The sequence below is a fragment of the Eufriesea mexicana genome, unplaced genomic scaffold (assembly GCF_001483705.2).
Source record: "Eufriesea mexicana isolate 0111107269 unplaced genomic scaffold, ASM148370v2 scaffold12808, whole genome shotgun sequence".
NCBI lineage: Eukaryota > Metazoa > Arthropoda > Insecta > Hymenoptera > Apidae > Eufriesea > Eufriesea mexicana.
In genome coordinates, this window is record NW_016920357.1 from 1,953 (window position 1) to 3,062 (window position 1,110).

The following is a 1,110-nucleotide window of genomic DNA, read 5'->3' on the forward strand; positions in this document are numbered from 1 at the left end:
ATTGTCTGAAGGAATTAGTGCTGTTATTTTACTACGAAAAGTCTCTGATATTAAACAATGAATTTCCACTTCGAAAGTGATTAAGTTAAGCAAAAAATGTGTACAGAAGAAAACTATTATAATAAAGTATTTAATAACTATTAAATGAATTGTAATTCTCTAGTAGTTCCCTTTACTATTAACCGTTAATGTTTCCACGTCATTCTCTGCACTGATTATCAATTTGCTTATCATTTTCTTCGTTAATGATTGTTTTAATACTTACGAGTCTCTTCTTTAACAGTTATCAATTTATTTTACGTTCACTTACATTCGTTCATTTTTCATTCACCTATTATTCTCTACGTTATTGATTTCTAATAGTCTTATTATTTTTTATAGTAGCAAGTGTTAATGTACATATCATTCTCTTAATTATCTTTTTTTTATAAATTTCTCACTTTAGAAACATTGTTGCAATCAAGATATTCGAAATATAAATGATACTTGCAAAAAGAGGGAAAATATATAATAGAAATCATTCAATAAACACTCTACAAAGAATTCACTTATATTACGAATTTATTTCTAATCACTTGCACATAGTTTTACATGGTAGTCAATCGTGATGTGTGATATATAGCAGTGCTCGATCATTGACAGTTCTACTCCTGCGAAATAGAGTTCTTAAGAAACGTGTCAATTATTTATTTGTCAAACTTTCACAAGGAAGTACTTTACGTACAGACGATAACAATTGTCCGAATAGAATCAACACTCGCGAGTGACTATAGAATCCGATTAAACGAGTATGAACGAGGAAAGAAATGAACTTGCTCTGTCACGTCACCGTCCGGTCAACAAACCAATTAACGCCTGCTTCTCCTTTTCTTTTTTCCGCACCGTCTCTAAATTCCGTTGTTTCCACGAACTCTTCCGTAGCTTTATGGGACGTGAGCCTACGTATCGTCCTGAAAGAAAACAATTTCATTAGATTAAAGTTATCCTTACACGACAAAAAGTATTCATTATACTTTTAGTTTTTAGCATTAAAAAGAATACATCTAATTGTTTTAGAATAAAATATTATATTCAATTATAATTAAATACAATTTAAATTTAATATATATT

At 29.4% G+C, this 1,110-nt stretch overlaps 1 protein-coding gene across 2 annotated transcripts in view; it reads right to left on the reverse strand.

Annotated features, from left to right (window-relative positions):
- Positions 1 to 611: 611 nt before the first annotated feature.
- LOC108553752 (RNA-binding protein 42) overlaps positions 612 to 1,110 on the reverse strand; it is a 19,392-nt gene continuing 18,893 nt past the window's right edge. The window contains exons 5-6 of one of the 2 annotated variants that reach the window (XR_001890656.1): positions 725 to 950; positions 612 to 650 (exon numbers count right to left, since the gene is read on the reverse strand). Coding sequence is in view for 1 of the 2 variants with exons in the window: in XM_017908779.1 (XP_017764268.1) it covers positions 826 to 950 (125 nt within the window). In the remaining variant the exon portion in view is untranslated. Of the gene's footprint in view, positions 951 to 1,110 lie in introns of both variants that reach the window. The other variant, XM_017908779.1, reaches the window with a different exon arrangement.